Source organism: Microcaecilia unicolor, chromosome 7 (assembly GCF_901765095.1).
Source record: "Microcaecilia unicolor chromosome 7, aMicUni1.1, whole genome shotgun sequence".
Lineage (NCBI taxonomy): Eukaryota > Metazoa > Chordata > Amphibia > Gymnophiona > Siphonopidae > Microcaecilia > Microcaecilia unicolor.
This window is the reverse complement of record NC_044037.1, coordinates 160,294,148-160,313,435: the sequence shown is the minus strand read 5'-3', so window position 1 is coordinate 160,313,435 and position 19,288 is coordinate 160,294,148. Positions and strand designations below refer to the sequence as shown.

Here is a 19,288-nt window from a genome sequence, read left to right as displayed (position 1 = left end):
TGGACATGGATGGGAGGGGAGGGCAGGGGACAGAGGAGAATCGCTGGGCATGGAAAAGAGGAGAATTGCTGGACGTGGATGGGAGGGGAGGGCAGGGGAGAGAGGAGAATTACTGGACATGGAGGGGAGGGCAGGGAAGAGAGAATTGCTGGACATGGATGGGAGGGGAGGGCAGGGGAGAGAGGAGACTCACTGGACATGGATGGGAGGGGAGGGCAGGGGAGAGAGGAGAATCGCTGGGCATGGAAAAGAGGAGAATTGCTGGACGTGGATGGGAGGGGAGGGCAGGGGAGAGAGGAGAATTACTGGACATGGAGGGGAGGGCAGGGAAGAGAGAATTGCTGGACATGGATGGGAGGGGAGGGCAGGGGAGAGAGGAGAATCGCTGGACATGGAGGGGAGGGCAGAGAAGAGAGAATTGCTGGACATGGATGGGAGAGGAGTGCAGGGGAGAGAGGAGAATCGCTGGACATGGAAAAGAGGAGAATCACTGGACATGGATGGGAGGGGAGGGGAAAGAGGAGAATCGCTGGACATGGAGAGGAGAGAGGAGAATCGCTGGACATGGATGGGAGGGGAGGGCAGGGGAGAGAGGAGAATCGCTGGACATGGAAAAGAGGAGAATCACTGGACATGGATGGGAGGGGAGGGGAAAGAGGAGAATCGCTGGACATGGAGAGGAGAGAGGAGAATCGCTGGACATGGATGGGAGGGGAGGGCAGGGGAGAGAGGAGAATTACTGGACATGGAGGGGAGGGCAGGGAAGAGAGAATTGCTGGACATGGATGGGAGGGGAGGGCAGGGGAGAGAGGAGAATCGCTGGACATGGATGGGAGGGGAGGGCAGGGGAGAGAGGAGAATTACTGGACATGGATGGATGGAGGGGTTGGCGGGGAGAGAGGAGAAATGTTGGGTGAAGGAGAGGGGAGAGAGAATTATTGCTTTATATGGATACAGGGGAGGGAAGAGAGGAGAAATGCTGGACATGGATGGATGGAGGGGTTGGCGGGGAGAGAGGAGAAATGTTGGACTTGGGTGAAGGAGAGGGGAGAGAGAATTATTGCTTTATATGGATACAGGGGAGGGAAGAGAGGAGAAATGCTGGACATGGATGGAGGGAAGGAGAGAGAAGTGCTGGACATGGATGAAGGGGTGGAAAGAAAAAAGAAGATGCACATGGATGCAGATGAGGGAAAGAGAAGAAAGGAGAAAAACTGCCCATGGATGGAGAAAATAGGCAAAAGCTGGATCCATGTTATACCTCCTCCAGTCAATTCCATGGAGGAGGACCCAGCTTTTACTTATGGATGTAGGGCAAGAAATTAAGAAGAAAGGAGGAAAGTAAAGAAATAAATGGAAAGGAAGCTCTGGAAATGGAGTTAAGGAAACAGATAGAGAGCAGCAGAATCAGAGACTGGGATGAATAAAAAAACAAAGTCACCAGACAACAAAGGTAGAAAAAAATCATTTTATTTTCATTTTAGTGTTTGAAATATGTCCAGTTTGAGAATTTACATCTGCTGTCTTATTTTGCACTGGGTATACTGGAGCTGTTACAGAAATTATTTCTGATGAAAAAAATCACGTTATTTTTTTCTCCTATACTAGTATAATATTTTCAATGATGTCTGTTTATATGCGTCATAGCTGGTATAAGGGGTGTGGCTAATGTGGGTGAGGCTATCATAGGGGTGGAGCCATATGTGGTGACACCGCCCATAATGAGTACCAGCACCTTTTGTTCTTCAAAAAAAGCACTGGCCTTAATGTATATTTTCCAGCAAAGTAGTGATTGTTTTGTTTTCTTTTAATTGTTTCTTGTATTTTGCTCCTTCTTTTCTCCCATAATGTGGATATAGTGCTTGTTGTACTTATTTGAAAAATGTATGAAATAAATTAAGGTGGGAGTGTGAGCCAGGCGGCCCAAAGACTGGAACCAAAGAAAAATTAAAATATACACCGTTTATTAATTCTACATCAAATGATAATAAAACAATTGTACATTGAAAATGACTCGACACAACATTGTCGTTTTCAATGTACAATTCCATATCATCATGCTGATCAATCCATAGACTGGTGGGTTGTGTCCATCTACCAGCAGGTGGAGATAGAGAGCAAACTTTTGCCTCCCTATATGTGGTCATGTGCTGCCGGAAACTCCTCAGTATGTTCTCTATCTCAGCAGGTGGTGGTCACACACAGCAGCAGCTCTGGCTAGGCCTCCAAGCCTAATTTTTAGGTTTTGTTGAGTGCCTGGGGTTGAGGGCTCTTCTTGAGCAAGTGCAAACCTGGTGGCGCCAGGTCCCTCCTTTTCTCCCCCCTCCCGCTGGCTCCGTTTAAAAAAAAAAAAAAAAATTTTGAACGTCCTTAAAGGCGTTTATTTCGACGTTTATTTAAACGTTTATTGCAGCTACTCACTGGGACACCAGGTCGTTACAGCTCGGAGCGGACAGCAGGTAATTTTTACCTTTTATAGCGGGCAGGGGGTTCCCCGATTAGTCTCCACGTGGCCCATGGCGTCGGAGGGCGAGGGCGCAAAGAGTCGCTCCCCGGATCGCGTGTGCGCTTCCAGAGGGGATGCGGGGGTCTTAAAGTCTGATTCGCCCTTGTTGGATGACAGTTTCGTGACCGATGAGTGTCCCGGTCATTCCTCCGGTGTGGCGGTTTTTCCCGCCATAAACGCCCATCCCCCGCGGCTCGCCTCCGCCATATTGGTCGGCCACGCGGCTCAGACAGCTTCTTCTTGGGCCGCCCTTGAGGTGGGAGACATTGATGCCATGAACGCCCTTAATTTGGGCGACGGCACAGAGGCGGCTAAAGTTAAGCGCCGTTCTTCCCGCGCGGCTCCTTCGCGGAGTGTCGCGCCGGATGCCATCTTGGATGCGCAGCATGTCTCTCCCCCGCTCTTGCGAGCGCCGGTTGAGGGTGCGTCTAGGGCTGTAGCCCAGGCTGCGGAAGTGCACAGTCTGGGGGGTTTCTCCCCCGAGTTTGTTTTGCTGCTGCATCAGGCCTTCCTTATGCAAAACGCTGCCCCTGCTCCCTCGTCTGGTAAAGAGGTTGAGGCCCCCGGAGGTAAACGCCCTCGGGTTGATTCCCAGGCCTTGGAGGACTTTGTCTCCTCCGATGTAGATGAGGGCAGCGTATCTGAGTTCTCCCAACGGTCCTTTGCGGATTCCTTGGAGGAGACGGATCCCCGCTCGGATGGAGCGGATGACCCCTCTGCAGCGCGGCTCTTTAGCTCAGAGGATTTGCCCAACCTGTTAGTGCAGGCCATGGGCATTTTGAAGATTTCCTCTCCGGAGGACGTCTCTCCCTCAGCCCCTGTTGGCTCTGCCATTATGCTGGGGACGAAGCGCCCGCCTAGAACCTTCCACGTGCATGATGCCATGCACACCTTAATTTCGGCTCAATGGGATGTCCCGGAAGCGAGCCTTAAAGTGGCTAGGGCTATGTCCCGCCTCTATCCTTTGCCTGAAAGTGAACGTGAGGCCTATCTGTGGCCTACCGTGGATTCTTTAATCACTGCGGTGACTAAGAAAACGGCGTTGCCGGTGGAAGGTGGCACGGCCCTAAAGGACGCCCAAGACAGAAGATTGGAGGCGGCCTTAAGGTCGTCCTTTGAGGCGGCTGCTTTAAGTTTGCAGGCCTCAGTTTGCGGCTCCTATGTGGCCAGGGCGTGCCTGACTTTGGTGCAGCGGGCTTCCCCCTCGGATCATTCCTTGAGGGCTGATTGGCCGGCCCTGGAATCGGGCTTGGCCTATTTGGCAGACTTGCTGTATGATGTCTTGAGGGCCTCAGCTAAAGGCATGGCTCAGACAATCTCTGCGCGGCGGTGGCTTTGGCTGAAGCATTGGTCTGCTGACCACGCCTCTAAATCCCGCCTAGCGAAATTGCCTTTTAAAGGCAAGCTGCTCTTTGGGGTCGAGCTGGACAAAATCGTGACCGATCTCGGCACGTCTAAGGGCAAGAAGTTACCAGAGGTCAGGGCTCGGGCTAGTACTCGTCCCGGTACCTCCAGAGGACGGTTTCAGGATGCCCGTCGGTACCGCCCAGGCAGGTCGGGCTCTTCTGCCTCCTCTTCTTTCAAGAGGAACTTCTCCCCCAAGCAGCATTCCTTTCGCAGAGTCCGCCGTCCCGGAGGCGCTCCCTCCGGTCCTCCCCCAGGGTCTCGTACCCAATGACGGGGCCTTGGTCCACACCCCAGTGCAGATTGGAGGGCGGCTGTCCTCGTTTCTGGGCGAGTGGACCACAATAACTTCAGACGCTTGGGTGCTGGAAGTCATCAAAGACGGCTACAAGCTAGAGTTCTGCCGACCCTTAAGAGACGGGTTTGTACTCTGTCCCTGCAAGTCTCCGGTCAAAGCTGTGGCAGTGCAGCAGACCTTGGACAATCTGATCCGCCTGGGTGCGGTCGTTCCGGTGCCAGAAAATCAGCTTGGCAAGGGACGTTACTCCATTTACTTTGTGGTACCAAAGAAAGGAGGTTCTGTACGGCCTATCCTCGACCTCAAAGGGGTCAATCGGGCCTTGAAAGTTTGGCACTTTCGCATGGAGACTCTCCGCTCTGTTATAGCGGCAGTGAAGGCAGGGGAGTACCTGGCATCCTTGGACATCAAGGAAGCGTACTTGCATATTCCCATCTGGCCTCCCCATCAACGCTTTCTGCGTTTTGCAGTCCTGGGCCGACACTTCCAGTTCAGAGCCCTCCCGTTCGGGTTGGCTACTGCTCCGCGGACCTTCTCCAAAGTAATGGTGGTCATCGCGGCCTTCCTGAGGAAGGAAGGAGTACAAGTCCATCCTTATCTGGACGACTGGTTGATCCGAACCCCCTCTTATGCAGAGTGTGGCAAAGCTGTGAACCGGGTGGTTGCTCTTTTGAGCTCCCTGGGGTGGATCATCAACTGGGAGAAAAGCCAGCTGCGCCCGACTCAGTCCCTGGAGTATCTGGGAGTTCGATTCGACACCCAAGTGGGCAGAGTGTTCCTGCCAGACAATCGGATTGTCAAACTTCAGGCTCAGGTGGACCAGTTCCTAGTAGCCTCTCCTCTTCGGGCTTGGGACTATGTGCAGCTGTTGGGCTCTATGACGGCCACGATGGAAGTAGTGCCCTGGGCCAGGGCTCATATGAGACCACTACAACACTCTCTGCTGCAGCGCTGGACTCTGATGTCGGAGGATTATGCTGTGCGCCTTCCCTTGGACCTAGCAGTGCGCAAGGCGCTGAGCTGGTGGATGCAGACAGACAAGTTGTCTGCGGGAATGCCTCTGGTGACCCCGGAGTGGATTGTTGTCACGACGGACGCCTCTTTGTCGGGCTGGGGAGCCCACTGCTTGGGAAGGACAGCGCAGGGGCTCTGGTCTCCTGCAGAGGCAAAGTGGTCTATCAACCTCCTGGAACTCAGAGCCATTCGGTTGGCGCTTTTGGAGTTCATCCCGGTACTGGCATTGAAGCCAGTACGGGTCCTGTCGGACAATGCCACGGCTGTGGCCTATGTCAACCGCCAGGGAGGTACCAAGAGCGCCCCTCTAGCCAAGGAGGCTATGAGTCTATGCCAGTGGGCGGAAGCGAACCTGGAACAGCTGTCAGCGGCCCACATTGCCGGAGTCATGAATGTCAAGGCGGACTTTCTCAGTCGCCATACCTTGGAGCCCGGAGAGTGGCAGCTATCTGCTCAGGCGTTCTTGGACATCACGAAGCGCTGGGGCCAGCTGAGCCTAGATCTGATGGCGTCATCGGCCAATTGCCAAGTGCCGCGCTTTTTCAGCAGAGGACGGGACCCTCGATCCCTGGGAGTAGATGCTCTTCTCCAACAGTGGCCGACACAAGAGCTTCTCTATGTGTTCCCGCCCTGGCCCATGCTGGGCAGGGTGCTAGACCGGGTGGCAAAGCATCCAGGCCGGATAATCCTGGTGGGTCCGGATTGGCCCAGACGTCCCTGGTATGCGGACTTGATCAGGCTCTCAGTCGACGATCCTCTGCGGCTGCCTGTGGAGCAGGGCCTGTTGCATCAGGGTCCCGTGGTGATGGAGGATCCCTCCCCCTTTGGTCTTACGGCCTGGCTATTGAGCGGCAGCGTCTGAGGAAGAAGGGCTTCTCAGACAAGGTCATCGCCACGATGCTGAGAGCGAGGAAGCGCTCTACTTCTACTGCTTACGCCAGGGTTTGGCGTACCTTTGCAGCGTGGTGTGAAGCAGGCTCATTTTCTCCATTCACTGCTCCAATTTCTTCAGTGTTGGCATTCCTGCAAGAAGGTCTGGAGAAAGGCCTGTCGCTCAGTTCCCTTAAAGTCCAGGTAGCGGCCCTGGCTTGCTTCAGGGGCCGCCTGAAGGGTGCTTCCCTGGCTTCGCAGCCAGATGTGGTGCGTTTTCTCAAGGGAGTTAATCACCTGCGCCCTCCTTTGCACTCGGTGGTGCCTGCGTGGAATCTCAATCTGGTGCTAAGAGCATTACAGGAGCCGCCTTTTGAACCCTTGTCGAGGGCATCTCTGAAAGACCTGACGTTGAAAGCAGTCTTTTTGGTGGCTATCACTTCAGCCAGAAGAGTTTCCGAGCTCCAGGCGCTCTCATGTCGAGAGCCTTTTCTGCAGTTCACTGAGGCAGGAGTGACTATTCGCACAGTGCCTTCCTTCCTGCCCAAGATTGTTTCTCGCTTCCATGTGAATCAGCAGCTCTGTCTCCCTTCCTTTCGTAGGGAGGACTACCCAGAGGAATACTCTGCTCTTAAATATCTGGATGTGAGACGAGTCATCATCAGATACTTGGAAGTGACCAATGATTTCCGGAAATCGGATCATCTGTTTGTCCTGTTTGCAGGTCCTCGTAAGGGTCTGCAGGCTGCTAAGCCTACAGTGGCAAGATGGGTCAAGGAAGCCATTGCAGCGGCTTATGTGGCCGCAGGGAAGGTGCCGCCTATCCAGCTGAAGGCTCACTCCACTAGAGCTCAGGCGGCCTCGATGGCAGAGGCCGGGTCCGTCTCCTTGGAAGAGATATGCAAGGCGGCAACTTGGGCATCGGCCCATACATTCTCCAAGCGTTACCGCTTGACTGTGGCGGCACGGGCGGAGGCCCGGTTTGGAGCTTCAGTGTTGAGGTCAGGGATTTCAATGTCCCGCCCTGGGTGAGTACTGCTTCGGTACATCCCACCAGTCTATGGATTGATCAGCATGATGATATGGAAGGTAAAATTATGTATCATACCTGATAATTTTCTTTCCATTAATCATAGCTGATCAATCCATAGCCCCTCCCAGAAATCTGTACTGTTTATATTCTGGTTGAATTTTAGGTTCAAGTTTAGTCTTCAGTTACTTCAGGAGGACTTCGTGTTCAAGTTTTTTCACTTGGATTCTTCAAGAGTTGAGACGAGTTTGTGTTACAGTGAGCTGCTGCATTCCTCTCCCCTCCGTTTTACGGGGCTGGATTGAGACTTAAATTCTGCCGGCACTCCCTCCCGCTTCGTGCGGCTGTAGGGCAGTTTTGTACCCCTCCCGCTTCTGCGGTGTTAGGGTCAGTCAGCTCCTCCCGCGGTTGCGGTTGCAGGATAAGCCAGATCCCCCCGCATCGGCGGGTGTGGTGTCCCTCCCCCGCTCCGCGGGGATGAGCTGGACGGATTCCCCTCCCCCACTTGTGTGGGGATGAGCTGGGTTAATTCCCCTCCCCCGTTTCCGCGGTGGTGAGCTGGGCAGAGTGTCCCTTTGTGGGTGTAATTCTCTAAGTGCTGAGTCCTGCGGATGGAGCTTTGATATCGACATACTGAGGAGTTTCCGGCAGCACATGACCACATATAGGGAGGCAAAAGTTTGCTCTCTATCTCCACCTGCTGGTAGATGGACACAACCCACCAGTCTATGGATTGATCAGCTATGATTAATGGAAAGAAAATTATCAGGTATGATACATAATTTTACCTTCTTTTATTATCATTTGGTGTAGAATTAATAAACGGTGTATATTTTAATTTTTCTTTGGTTCCATTCGTTGGGCCGCCTGGCTCCCACCTTTTTATTTTCATTTGACACCCCGTGGGATCCACTGAGTTCTCTAAGTACGTGGATTCTCTCTTGAAATAAATTAAGTCAGAATTGGGGCATTTAGCTCATTACATCAAAAAAAGTTCATCATAGAGCAATTTTCTGGATTGCCTTTCGAAAATTGCTCTAAGATGGGCATATTTTCACAGAAGACATCTAAAAGGAAGAACCATTTTCTAAACTGACACATCCAACTTATAAATGCCCAAAAAACAGGCACAAGAACATCTAGTATCATTTTTAGAGAAATGGTCACACAGACGTTTCTGCAGATCAGAGGGGCAGCCTAGTGACTTAAACAATGGCACCCAGGTGCAATTTCCATAACTTTGCATTGTGTGCCCAATAAAACCTATTGTACCTAATTATGCACCATTTGTCACCTTCCATCCTTCAGGTATTTACTGCATTTATGTACAGTAGGTAATTTGGTGATTTTGGAGGGCTCACGATTTCTACCAGAATTGTACTAGGTAGAGAGAGATTTGGACCTGGATCCTTTTGTTCACTTGCTTGCTGGGGAAGAACCTGCTGTCTTGGTAGATCTGGGTGCCAGTAACATAGGATAGTGTGAATGGAATTTTTGGAAGCCAGTTTTAGGCTTTTAGGTAGAAAGATGAAATCCAGAGCTTCCAAGGTAGATTCCCATTTCACATGCGGAATCCAAGAGGCAGGCAGAGCTCCAGAGTCTAAGTGCGTGAATGACACACTAGTGCATGGAGGAGGGATTTAGATTTTTTTTTAGGAACTTAGCAAGATTACAGGAAAGGGAAGATCATTCCAAAAGATGGGCTCTACCTTAACTAGAATGGAACCAGGCTGCTGGTGCTAACCTTTAAAATCTGTTATCCAGCTTATTTTTGAAAGAGAAAGACGCCCATATTTCGACCCAAATCAGGAGATGGGTGTCCGTTTCCCGTGGGCGCCCAAATCGGTATAATCGAAACCCGATTTTTGGCGTCCTCAACTGCAGTCCGTCATGGAGACGAACAAAGATCACTGGGGCGTGTCGGAGGCGTGGCGAAGGCGGGACTGGGGCATGGTGACCGGCCGAGGAGAGATGGGCGTCTTTAGCTGATAATCGAAACAAGAAGGGCATTTTTGACGAGAATTTGGTCCGCTTTATTTGGACCCTTTTTTTTCAGGTCCAAGTCCCAAAAAAGTGCCCCAACTGACCAGATGACCACCGGAGGGAATCGGGGGTGACCTCCCCTGACTCCCCCAGTGGTCACTAACCCCCTCCCACCAACAAAAATCCACTTTACAATCTTTTTTTCCCAGCCTGTATGCCAGCCTCAAATGCCGTACCCACCTTCATGACAGCAGAATGTGTTCTATCCTCTAACAGCCTTTCCCTGGTTCTGATGTGGGTCTCGGGTGAGTGTGACACCTTTTCTGTTAAGGGCACTGCAGAGTCACATCAGCAATGCTTTGTGGTTGGTGTAGGGTATTGGGCTCCGTGATTCCACTAGCTTGTGTTAAATGCTCACAATGTTGGTAGTTGGTAGGCTCTACTCCCATGGTGCTTTTCCCTCTGCTTACTGGATCAAAGTGTGCCCTGTTTTGTTTCCGGTAGTCCATGAGGTAGTGGCCATTTGTGTAAGACACTTTCAGATCCCTTTCATGTGTTAGCCACGTTACAGCACTTAGTTCTTACCTTGAATGTTGCTGAAAGAGGGCATTGTACACCATTCTGCCAGCTCGGACCTACTGCTAATCTCAGTACCAACGAGACTCGTTGCCAGTGGGGCACAACCTCTGATCTGCAGTTAACTGTGAGTAAAGGTGCTTATTCAAATAAAGGACGTTTTCAGCGAGATTAGTCTTCAGGTGTGAACTGCTGTGCCAAGGTTATACACCAGCAACAAGTCCTGTCCCTGGAGCACCTTTAGTGGGTACTGCAGTGCACTTCAGGCAGGCAGACCCAGGCCCATCCCCCCCCCCCACTTGTAACACTTGTGGTGGTAAATGGGAGGTCTCTAAAACCCACTGTACCCACATGTAGTTGCCCCCTTCATCCTTAAGAGCTATGGTAGTGTTGTACATTTGTCCCTCCCACGACCAAATGGCTTGGATTGGGACGTTTCTGAGCTGGGCGTTTTTAGTTTCCATTATCGCAAAAAAAAAAAAAAACACGTTTCAAACCTCCTCTCTACTGTGGCACCATCCACATCTGTCAACGAAGCTGTTTCTTCTTACAACAATACTCTATCCTCTGCCTTAGACACTCTTGCACCTTTGATGACCCACCCTATAAGGCGTACAAAACCCCAACCTTGGCTGACTTCTAATATCCGCTACCTACGTTCCTGTACCTGCTCCGCCGAATGCCTCTGGCGGAAATCTCGGGCCCTTGCTGATTTCTTACACTTTAAGTTCATGCTGACCTCCTTCCAATCTGCTCTTTTACGCGCCAAACAGGATTATTATATCCAACTGACCAACTCTCTTGGCTCTAACCCTTGACTTCTCTTCACCACATTGAACTCTTTCATCAAGATGCCCCCTCCCCCAACTCCCCCTTCATTATCTCCTCAGACCCTTGCTGAATTCTTTCACAACAAGGTTCAAAAGATAAACTTTGAATTCTCTACCTCGCCACCTCTCCCTCCACTAGTCCGTTCCCCTCTCTCTCCTTCCCCTAATTCCTTTTCCTCCTTTCCTGAAGTTACTATAGAGGAAACTACACTTCTCCTTTCTTCCTCAAAATGTACCACCTGTTCCTCTGATCCCATTCCCACCCACCTTCTTAATGCCATCTCACCTGCTCTTATTCCTTTTATCTGTCACATTCTCAACCTCTCACTTTCCACTGCAACTGTCCCTACTGCCTTTAAACATGCTGTGGTCACACCTCTCCTTAAGAAGCCTTCACTCGACCCTACTTGTCCCTCTAGTTACCGACCCATCTCCCTCCTCCCTTTTCTCTCCAAATTACTTGAGTGTGCTGCAGGGGCGTAGCTACGGGTGGGCCTGGCTTGGCCCAGGCCCACCCAATTTCAGCCCAGGCCCGCCCAGCGCCAGCCCCAGCTCCCATTGCCGGCCACTGCTGCATTTCCTGTTGAGCAGCAGGGCCGGCGCTACAAAAAGAAGAAGCGCTAACGGCGCTAAGGACGAAAAATGTTTAAAAAAAAAAAAGCGCAGCACCGGCAGGCACTGTCTAGGCAGCCTTGAGGCATTGGCTGCTGGCTCGCAGGCTCCTCCCGTCTCCTACGTAAGAGACGGGAGGAGCCTGCGAGCCAGCAGCCAATGCCTCAAGGCTGCCTAGACAGTGCCTGCCGGTGCTGCGCTTTTTTTTAAAAACATTTTTCATCCTTAGCGCCGTTAGCGCTTCTTCTTTTTGTAGCGCCGGCCCTGCTGCTCAACAGGAAAAGCAGCAGTGGCCGGCAATGGGAGCTGGGGCTGGCGCTGGCATGCAGGGTGGGCCTCGTCGAGGAAAAGAGAAAAGAGGGAAAACAGATGGAAGGATGGGAGAAAAAGAGGGAAAACAGATGGAAGGATGGCAGAGAAAGGGAAAACAGATGGAAGGATGGCAGAGAAAGGGAAAACAGATGGAAGGATGGCAGAGAATGAGGGAAAACATGGAAGGATGGCAGAGAATGAGGGAAAACATGGAAGGATGGGGAGAAAGAGGGAAAACATGGAAGGATGGGGAGAAAGAGGGAAAACATGGAAGGATGGGGAGAAAAGAGGGAAAACAGATGGAAGGATGGCAGAGAAAGAGGGAAACAGATGGAAGGATGGCAGAGAATGAGGGAAAACATGGAAGGATGGCAGAGAATGATGGAAAACATGGAAGGATGGGGGAGAAAGAGGGAAAACAGATGGAAGGATGGGGAGAAAAGATAGAAAACAGATGGAAGGATGGTAGAGAAAGAGGGAAAACAGATGGAAGGATGGCAGAGAATGAGGGAAAACATGGAAGGATGGGGAGAAAGAGGGAAAACATGGAAGGATGGGGAGAAAAGAGGGAAAACAGATGGAAGGATGGCAGAGAAAGAGGGAAAACATGAAAGGATGGCAGAGAATGATGGAAAACATGGAAGGATGGGGAGAAAGTGGGAAAACAGATGGAAGGATGGGGAGAAAAGATAGAAAACAGATGGAAGGATGGCAGAGAAAGAGGGAAAACAGATGGAAGGATGGCAGAGAATGAGGGAAAACAGATGGAAGGATGGCAGAGAATGAGGGAAAACATGGAAGGATGGGGAGAAAAGAGGGAAAACATATGGAAGGATGGCAGAGAATGAGGGAAAACATGGAAGGATGGCAGAGAATGAGGGAAAACATGGAAGGATGGGGAGAAAGAGGGAAAACATGGAAGGATGGGGAGAAAGAGGGAAAACAGATGGAAGGATGGGGAGAGAAAGAGGGAAAACGGAAGGATGGGGAGAGAAAGAGGGAAAACGGAAGGATGGGGAGAGAAAGAGGGAAAACGGATGGATGGGGAGAGAGACTCTGGATGGAAGGATGGGGAGAGAAAGGGGAGAGACTGGAAGGATGCAGAGAGAAAGGGGAGAGACTGGAAGGATGTGGAGAGAGAAGGGACACTGAACAGAAAAGGGTAGAGTGATACAGAGACACTGGTTAGAAAGAGGGAGAGAGAGACATTAGATGGAAGGATCAGGAGAGAGGGTAGATGGATGGAAGGATGGGGAGAGAAAGAGGGAAGACCCTGGATGGAAGGGTAGGGAGAAAGAGGTGACACTGGATGGAAGGATGCAGAAAGAAAGAGGGGAGACTACTGGAAGGATGGGGAGAGAAAGAAGAGAGCTGCTGGATGGAAAAGGAGAGTAGTGAAAGACTGGAGAATAAGAGGAAGGGGCATGGGGAGAACAAGGGTGAGAAAAAGATGAAAAGCCATAAGTAGATGAAGGAAATTAAAGAATGGATAGAAAGAATGAATTAAATCAGGACAGAGAGAGAGAGGCAGAAAAATATTGAAGAAAGCAAAGAAAAAGGAGAAATGGCCAGGAAACCCTGGCAGAAGAGTTAAGCGAAAACGAAGGAAAGCAGAATCTAGAGACTGGGAGCGACACAATGAGAAAAAGTAAATGGCCATACAAGAAAGGTAAAGAAAATAATTTTATTTTTAATTTAGGATAAAGTAATATGGTACCTGTGTTAATGAAGTTTCAGAGACCAATACTTCCTTCCTTAGGTCAGGAGAGGATACCGTAACAGCATTCTACTGACCTGAGGCAGGAGGTTTTGGCCTCTGAAAGCTCACTGAAAAGGGTGTTAGGCTATTAAATAAATTTTCTGAAATCTGATGCACTGAAAAGCAGCACTTTACCCTGTGTGACAAATGTATCTGAGTGTGACTACATTTTGCTGGGGGAGGGGGGTAGAGAGAAAATTTTGTGCCCACCCACTTTGGGTTCAGGCCCATCCAAAATTGGCAGTCTGGCTACGCCACTGACTTTGTGCCTGCACAAACTGCACATGTTCCTGGCTATAGAGGATGGTGTCTGGTGATGGACTTCACTTCCCATCACGTGGATTACTGTACTTGCTGCCATTTTGGAGTTATGATATCACAGGAAGTGACACAGTTGGCACCACCATACTTGATTTGTGCTACTCATAGTCACTGCCATTTTGGTAAAGGACATGGTCTAGGCAGAGTTATGATATCACTTCCTGAGACATCACCAAATCATCAAAATGGGCAGGGTTTAGGGATGAGTTATGATTTCACTTCTGGGGACATCATCACAAGGGGTGGGGTAGGGGAGTGGGCATGGCTTGGTCATAGGGTGGGCAGGGCTAAGGCAGATTCTCAATTCATCTGCTCACAATACAGGTGGGTGTGGTATCTGTCAGATCAATTATGCAAATTAGTTTTGACAAAAGCTCGTGAACCTTTCTACTGGGTAAAATTTTGGTACACATCCATATATAATTCATTGTCAGGTGCAAGTAATTTCAATGGGGTAGATATTCAGCCAGCAGCATTCAGCCTTTTGCTGACTGTGGCCAGCATTTTCTACAGAAATTCAGTGCCCAGTCATGTCCAGGCTCCGGCACTGAATTTCTGGGTATACGCAGATAGTGAAAACATAGCCGGATAAGCATGATATTCAGTACTTAAGCATCTATGGTGAACTACATAAAGATAGGACTGTGTTTTATGTGGTCCTGTTTATGCAGTTAGCCTATCTACTTGAATATCAACACTTAACTGACTAAGTGCTGACTCCATCCTGAGAATACACACAAAATAGCCAGTTCCGGATTAGGTGCTAAACAGGTATTTTCAGCAACACTGTCTGGTTAAGTGCTTCTAAATATGCCCAGTTAGCCCTAGACAAGCAATTAAAATTGTATCAAAAAGCACACAGGCAAGCGGTCTGCATGATCCAGAACAGCAGAAAAGAAAAGCAGACCCACATGGTGAAATAAAACAAAATTTATTCAGCACAGATACATTAAATCAGCATACAACTTTCCTCCAACCGCTCAACATGACCATGTTTCGCCATCTCAAGGGCTACGTCAGGGACTTAACATAGAACCAGCAGGAATAGTCCAGTGTTTTCCTTGTCTGGTTTGTGCATTGCAGCACAAAAAATATGGCTCACAACAATAAGCTGTCTGTTCCAAGCAGCTGAGGCCTGACATACAGATCATTTGTGCATTACTCAAAACGAAGCTATTCCAACAGAAAAGAAAATGACAGAGGCAGGTGGCACTTGTCAGCAGGTCACCCTTCCACTCTTCAGCCAAGGTTGACCCTGCTTAGCAGGAAGGCTTCAATGCAGGCTCCTGTTTCCTCCGACACCGGCTGTTCCTCAGCTCCTGCCTCACACATCCATGTCTCCCTCAGTTTAGGCACTCCCTGAGGCTGCACTTAAGTGGTATTCCAACAAATGACCAGCAACTCCCATCTACTATAATAAAAAGCACCTCCAACGTTCTGAAGCTGACTCCGTGGCAGTGAAGGGTTTGTAGGGTTCGTGCTGCCTGTAACCATCTGTCTCACTGTCCCGCCCTCGCGTCATAACATTATGACGTCGAGGGCTGAACACTGAGAGGGAAGGGGACGCAGCATAGTTGCCAGGCAGAGTTTCAGGGTCCCTTCCTCCGTCCGAGTTTCAGGCTCCCTCCCTCCCTCCCAGTTCCAGGGTCGTCGTCCCTCCCTCCCTCCCTTCCAGTTCCAGGCCCGCTCCCTCTGATGTTTAAATGTCATCTTCACTTACCAAGTCAGGATTACGGCGGCCGGCAGCAACGGTAAAATGCGTGCAGCCTCAGCCCTTTTCTCTCTCTCAGCTGTGGTCCCGCCCTCATTTCCTCTTTCCGCACATTCACTCTCTCTCTCTCTCACACACAGTCACTCTCACACACACACTCTCTCAAATATACACACTCTGAGGAAAACCTTGCTGGCGCCCGTTTCATTTCTTTGAGAAATGGGCCTTTTTTACTACGTTATGACCCCGAATCTCTCCAAAGTAGACTGAGAAGTGGTGGAAACCCCAGCCGTGTTCGAGGAGGACAACACCACGGCTTTGCCTTTTTTCCTCCCCATTCTCTGGGGAGCGCGCCTACTTCTTCAGGTATTCTGGTATAAAACGGGAACTCAACTAACGTACGTCCTCCCTCGACGCCATCTTGGATCCTCCAGTTTGGGACACTCTTTGTCTGGTTTCTCCTCAGAGGCCTGTCTGATATGGGTAACCCTTCAGCCTAGCTCTCTAAGTCATTGAAACACGGAAGCCCCTCCACCACTTACAAGGTGGTGTCCCTTCGGAGGGGTATTTGTGTGTTATTTTTTCCCCACAAACTAATAAAAAATTTGAACTCTGAATTAAGACCAGAGAAACTGTGCACTTATATTTACAGAATGCCAGTTTTTTGGCACACACAACCTTTCAGGCTTAAATTATATGCATACTCTGGAATTCTCCAAAGTAAGCCTCTCCCCACCTCCACCTTCAGAATGTCTCCACTTATTCTGGCATATACAGGCTGTGCATACTTAAGTCTATCTGCTTATTGAACAGGCAATTTTATAAAAGCTCATTCCAGTGAATAAAGCAATATTCTACGCATAGATGTACTATTGAAAATTGCCCAGAATATGCATTGGTGTGGTACTCTTCAAACAGAAGCAAGGTATTGCTATGTTCTAAACTCCATCATGATATTTACATGTACTGTTCTATTATTTCTTAAGTTTTTGTTGTTCTCCACTTACTACTATGGATTAGAAATAAACAGTCACTTCTGTAATGAGAGAATATGCATAGATGTACACTATAGGATAACTACTAAAGACAGAATAGAGGAAAGGGTAATGATGCATTCTGAGGAAAATTGAGATATAAGCGCCATGTTTATTTTTCTTAATATCCAGCTATAACAGCAATTATGTTTCATAAATGTTTAAAAATATTTTTCCTCCTTCAGTTATTTGAAACTACCGAATGTGGGAATGGATATGTGGAAGCAGGAGAAGAATGCGATTGTGGGAGTCGTTTGGTAAGTTAGATCCACCTTGAATAGATACTGAGTGAACTAGATAAGAGCAGACGTATGGAAAATGAATGCAATCAGGTGATTTGAAAGCTACTCGTAGGCCCTTTTACTAAAGTGTAGTAAAGTTTGAACTTAGCGCAGGTAAAGAGCAATTATGTAAGTGGTTGTGTGCAGTTACTGCGTACCTAAGGGCACATTAAAAAGGTACTTGTGCACATAAGTATGCTACACACTGGTTCACGTTTCAAATTTATTTAATATACTGCAAATAAGATATCTAATCAATTTACACAAGCTAACATTATACTAATAAAGATAAGAAAAACAATAGAAGTAGGTCTAGGTTACAATAGAATATAACTTTGTCTTGTAGGTAGGAAAGGGAAGAGAGGACAGAAGTAGCCTAAGATACACACACAGAGGAGGCTGTATAAGAAAATAGATGCAGACGAGAATGAATTTTACTGCTCAGGGCCACAGTCTCATATAGATTGATTATGGTACATTTCATTCAGTCTCAGGAGGAACTGCTTTGGTAATGAAATAGATTTCATTGCCAAAGAACTGGATTGTATTCCATTAGGTTGGAGCTAAAACAGAGAAGGAAGATGTTCTAGCCAAACGAGCATTGGCCTGAAGATGGGAAGGTATAATTAGTAAATGTTACTGGGATCTTTATGGAAATTGTGGTAATCCCGAAGAAAAAGCTTATGTCAAAGCTAAACTTAAAATCAACCCTGTAATGAAGCCAATGCTCAGATAATTAAGAAGGGAGTAACACTCATATTTTTGACCCCATAAATTAGCTTAACTGCAGTATTTTAAACAAGTTGTAGCCAATAAAGTTCATAATATGGCAAACCTTGATGGATCGAATTACAGTAATCCAGTCATGACATAACTAAAGAATGGATTAGTAAGCAGAGAGAATTGCTATTGAAAAATGAGCAAGCTTTCCAAATCTGTCACGATGTAAATAAGGATCTAATGACTAGTGGTGAAACATGGTTTGAGAATGATAGACAGTTGTCAATTAGAACTCGGAGAGTTTGTCTTGTCCTTAAGCAGAATTTGTATAATGTGGATAGAAGGGAGTAGGGCAAATGAGATGGACCAATCAGAGTAAAAATCAAAGCACCAGTTTTTCTGATATGTAATTACAATTGATTAGCTGCAAGCTAATCACAATTCAGTTTAGCTTATTTGAGATTTCATAGCACATAAGGTTTGAGATTCAAGAGTGAATAGTAATAGCACAAGTGTTTTGAGCAGGTGATAAGAAGATGTTAAAAAGAAAAGATCCAAGGATCAAGCTTTGGAAGACTCCACAGAGAAGATCATAAATGTCAGAGGATGTAAATATGAACCACACCAGGAGTGACACCTAGGGAAATGTTGTAAAAATCCTGTCTGACAAGGGTGTAAAATATTCATTTTGTCTAGGAAGGATGTCAGTAGTTGAGCTACAGTCTTTTCTGTGATCTTAGGTGAAAGTTGGAAAATTGGGTGTTAATTCATCAGCATGAAGATCTTTCAAGTGGGAGCAAGCATTTGCTAATCACTTAGGAGACAAGAAACCAGTGGAAAGGCTGGTAATAATCATAATATAAAGATAAAACAATAACTAATTCACTTTAAGAAGTAGGTGGGGATGGTATCTATAGGGACAGAGGTGGAGCTACAGCAAGAAATCATCTTAGAGACCTCTAGATGAGATGGTAATTTAAATTTGGAGAAAAGTGCATGCAGCAGTATCATCCACAGGTGGTGGTGAGAACACAAGAGAATTCATAGTTTAAGGAAATAAATTAATAGTTCAAGGTGTAAAATGTTCTTGTTAAATGAGAATCCAGGATCATTTGTATTCAATGTGGCAAAGAGGACTGTTTTTGAGAAGAATTACTAACCTCATAAAGGATTTTGAAACCACAAGAAGGGTTGGAAGTCCCTCTGAAGTAAATATGAAAAATAGTTCCTTTCAGCTGAAAAAATTATTTTCTACATTGTGATGCTGCAGTTTGAAAATGTATAAGTGTGAGGAAAGCTGAGATTTCCACCACTGACATTCCAAATGATGAAGTTGTTGTTTTAGAAACCTAAGACCATGATGACAACCAAGTGTGTGAATGTTATCAATGCAATTTTACTTTACATACAGGGGTAAATTTTTTCAAGGCTGCCATCATAGTACAGTTTCAGATAGAAATTTGATCATCTAAGGAAAGTTATGCAAAATCTATAGGAAATGAATCACAACAAATCTCAACAGGTTACAAGTTGCTCTGGTGCTTATAAGAAGCTGTGTCATTCTGTGAGGTAGATGGTGAAAGAGGGTAAATAAACATAAAAACATGATGGACTGTCTATGGAATTGGGAAATGAACAATATTCAAAGTAGCCGGAAAGCAAGGAGTGATTATCAGCGGCATAATCGAAAGAGAAGTGCGCCCATCTTTCAACACAAATTGGGAGATGGGCATCCTTCTCTCAGGGTCGCCCAAATTGGCATAATTGAAACCATCGCGGGGACGACCAAATATCCCGGGGGCATGTTGGCAGCGTACCGAAGGTGGGACGGGGGCGTGCTTAAGCGATGGGCGTCCTCGGCCAATAATGGAAAAAAGAAGGGCATCCCTGATGAGCATTTGGCCGACTTTACTTGGTCCCTTTTTTTTCACGACCAAGCCTTGAAAAGGTGCCCAAACTGACCAGATGACCACCGGAGGGAATCGGGGATGACCTCCCCTTACTCCCCCAGTGGTCACTAACCCCCT

At 48.0% G+C, this 19,288-nt stretch overlaps 1 protein-coding gene across 1 annotated transcript in view; it reads left to right on the top strand.

Annotated features, from left to right (window-relative positions):
- ADAM23 (ADAM metallopeptidase domain 23) overlaps positions 1 to 19,288 on the top strand; it is a 1,183,145-nt gene that overhangs the window by 734,813 nt on the left and 429,044 nt on the right. The window contains exon 17 of the mRNA XM_030210005.1: positions 16,446 to 16,517. Within this exon, the coding sequence (XP_030065865.1) occupies positions 16,446 to 16,517 (72 nt within the window). The remainder of the gene's footprint in view (positions 1 to 16,445; positions 16,518 to 19,288) is intronic.